At 45.4% G+C, this 3,424-nt stretch overlaps 2 protein-coding genes across 2 annotated transcripts in view; both read left to right on the top strand.

The window, feature by feature from the left end:
• The window catches only part of LOC121934963 (cytochrome c oxidase assembly factor 8), a 723,331-nt gene that overhangs the window by 25,392 nt on the left and 694,515 nt on the right, over window positions 1–3,424 (top strand). The window lies entirely within an intron of this gene.
• Window positions 387–3,424, top strand: part of EXOC3L4 (exocyst complex component 3 like 4) — a 75,626-nt gene continuing 72,588 nt past the window's right edge. The window contains 1 exon segment of the mRNA XM_042446538.1: window positions 387–452. Coding sequence (XP_042302472.1) covers window positions 387–452 — 66 coding nt within the window.

Genomic DNA, 3,424 nt, shown 5'->3' on the forward strand with positions numbered 1-3,424 from the left:
TATTATTTTTATGTCTAGGTCAGCTGTGAGAAAAGAACATCCTGTTACCCGAAAAGGGGGAGGGGGGCTTGGAGTCCTCACTAACTGTGTCAGTATCCCCTTAAATATTGGAAGAATTGCTTAGTTCAAAGGAGGCTTGAAAGAAATGTGTAAATGGGATCATTTTCATCTATGTATACCAGTACTAACTGCAGGGGAAATCCAGGTTTGCTGAATAAAGAAGGTTTTGTTTATAAATATGCAAGAGTGAAAAAAAAACATACAGTACCAGTTCAGTCTGAAGAGGCTAACTGAAGTAGAGATTTGGAAAATTGGATAGCGGTGACTCAGGTTTTAGAAAGGATGATACTTAGCAGTCCTGAAGAGGAAGCCATGGAAAGTTGGGTATGGCTCAGATGATGGAGGAGAGCAATACAGGAAGAGGAAGCTCTGGACATTTGGACGGAGCTCCGGTAAGTGACAGCTGTATGTGCAGAGTGACCATGTGTGGGTTGCATATTTATTCCCTGTTTGGTACCTTTGAGAGGTATTTAATGTTCCCACACAAAGTACAAAGAGTTTGATTGCTTTCCCATGGAGCTGACAAAAGGGCAATTTTGGTAGATGGTCTTAACTCAGGATTAACAAAACAGTGATTGCAACTAGGGAGATTATCTCATGCAGAAATGAAGTGACTTACCCCTCCTGGGATACAGTCACTTACAGGATGCAATTGGGAATTATAGCATGAAAAAATGCTGCCAACGCTGCTGGACAACTGTATTTCAGCTCCATCCTGGCTCCCAGCTGCCCTCAGCCAGCTGATTTGCAAACTCCGTGTTTGCAAATTGGCCGGCTGAGCGCAGCTGGAAGGCAGGATGCAGCTGACATACAGTTGCCCGGTGGCATTGGTGGAATTTTTCATATGATAATTCCCAACTGCGTCCCGTAAGCGACTGTATCCCAGCAGGGGTAAGTCACTTTATTTATGCATACGATAATTTCCTAGGACAACCTCAAGATAGATGGATAGCGAAATTGAGTAAGAACACAGCAGGGTAGGAGATATGGTCTTACTCACCTTAGTGCAATGAGGCCACCTTTGGCGCGTTACAGACCGCCCAAAACGGGTGGTCTCACAACGCTGCCGGTTGCTCTGTGAGGGAGACGCACCAGCCAAACCACGCGGCTCCCTTGCGGAGCAAAAAGAAGCCCCAAAATGGTGCTTCTTTTTGCGCCCTGGATGGGACGCCGCGAGGCGCTACTCACACACTTGCAGCGTCATATCTGGGGCGCAACGTGCGGATGCTATGCGTCCAACACATAAAAATGGCGGCGCCCGTGTGTATAGGGTGCCGCCATTTTTACGCCCCGGTCACATGCTAGGGGTGAGGCCGGTGTGGATACTAGGTCCTCGGCCAACCCCTAGCATGTGACGGGGGCACTGCAAAGGCCCGTTTGTAAAGGGCCTTTGTTTCAGTGCAAGAGGATACAGTATGTGGAAATCCTTGGGGGGGTTGAATGGAGTAATCAACAATCCATTCTGTGTTTATTATGGTATTATCTAGACCTATCACATTTCTTTGGGTCAACATGCCTTTCCCATATGAAATTTCCTAGTGTTCCAAAGGTTATTGTGACTTCTTAAAACATGCCTGGCTCTAGATATCAAAATATGAAACCTCATATGCAGCATGTGGGGTGTAGGGTATGCTAACAATCCCCCTCCCTTTAGTGTGTATGTGTGTGTGAATATACAGGGCTCGTCCACCATTAGACAGTGTGAAGCAGTTGCCTAGATCTTGAGAGAGGACAACAGAGTTGGCTGTGGAGTAGAGGAAGGTGCCACGCAAAAAAGAACAACTCTTTTAAGATGTATGTGTTGATAAGCTGCTGCAGAACAGAAGTGTGTCTCATGGCCTGTCCAGTGATTCCGTAGCAAGCCAACTGCCCTCAAGGACAGTGAAGAATGCTGTCATATGACTGGTACTGAGCAAATGACAACCCAGTCAGTCTTTGTACATGGAAGAGGAAGTCGTGCCATCTTGTTCCTTGTCTCATGCAGCCCTCTGTGCTTGTATACAAGTGTTAGCTCTTGGTGGGCAACTGCAGTGGGTTGAGGGGGGGAGCATTTTGTAAATACACACACATCCCTGGAGGATGTGACATCACTTCTAGTTTGGCTTTCAGACAGTTGTCAGACAATTTTGGCATTGTGGGTGGGGAGCAAAACTACTGCATTTTGCAACATCTGTTTTAGTGAAAAAGACCCCACCACCTGAAATCTGGGATTTGGGATCTCATGCTCTCCAACGTTTCACAGATGAAAGCTGAGACTTGTGTGGCCTGGCAACTGAAGAGTGTGGTCAAGGCAACAGTTTTTAGCAATGAACAACACACCATCTAGGAGATGCTGTAGCAGTTTGCTTTTGCCTGCATGGCAGGGGGTTGGACTGGATGGCCCTTGTGGTCTCTTCCAACTCTACAATTCTGTGATTTTATGCCTGAGCTTACTGGGAAGAGCAAGATTTTATCCTCTTCTTTCCTCTCTCCTTGCTGAGATACTTGAGTGAAAATTACCTCTGCACTTTGAACTCAATTCTCAGCAATTGAAGGAAGCTGGGGACAAAGAGAGAGGAGCAGAGATAAATTGGGGCATTTTAAAAGCAGCAGAAAAAAATAGGATGACACAGAATTATTAGGTGTGTCCCAGCCAAATCAGGAAAGTTGGAGGGTATGGAAAATCTTGGGAGCTCCAGAAGTTTCCAAAAAAAGAAATAAGGGGTCCATACATAGTCCAAGGGATATACTTCCCTCTTCCCTACATTACATCTTTGGCTGCATCCACACTGCAGAAATAACCCATTTTGAGACTACTTTAACTGCCCTAGCTTAAGTATGGAATTCTGGGAACTGTAGTTTTCTGAAATATTTAGCCTTCTCTGTCAAAGAGGCCTGGTGCCCCCAAGAAACTACAATTCTCAGAATCCCATAGGATGGAACCAAAAAGTGGTATCAAACTGGATTGGATGCAGCCTTAGATTAACTTTTTGTTCTTATTGGGAGGCTAAGAACTAGCTAGCAGCCCATATAGAGACACAAGCTCAGAAGAAGTTGCCAGGAGGATGGGGGACGGGCTTAAGAAGAATGCCTAGGAAACTTCCTCCACTTCCTCTTCCCCGACTGAGATGGTGGGCTTAGAATAACTACATTTTGCACTGAGGTTACAAGAATCCCCCTTTGCATTGCTAATGGAAGCGTTCACCCTGGAGCAAAAATGTTCGGTCCCTGTTTGGGAGTTCTGTAGAGCAGTCTCATGAATTGCTGTGGGAAACAAGGGACTTTTGATCTAATCCTATCACATTCTTATTAGGTTATCCACAGAAAAGCTCACTTGGCACCAACCTTGATATTTTTTTAATGCCAGATGAAAATGTGATTTTAT

The sequence above is a fragment of the Sceloporus undulatus genome, chromosome 1 (genome assembly GCF_019175285.1).
Source record: "Sceloporus undulatus isolate JIND9_A2432 ecotype Alabama chromosome 1, SceUnd_v1.1, whole genome shotgun sequence".
In the NCBI taxonomy this organism is placed as follows: Eukaryota; Metazoa; Chordata; class Lepidosauria; order Squamata; family Phrynosomatidae; genus Sceloporus; species Sceloporus undulatus.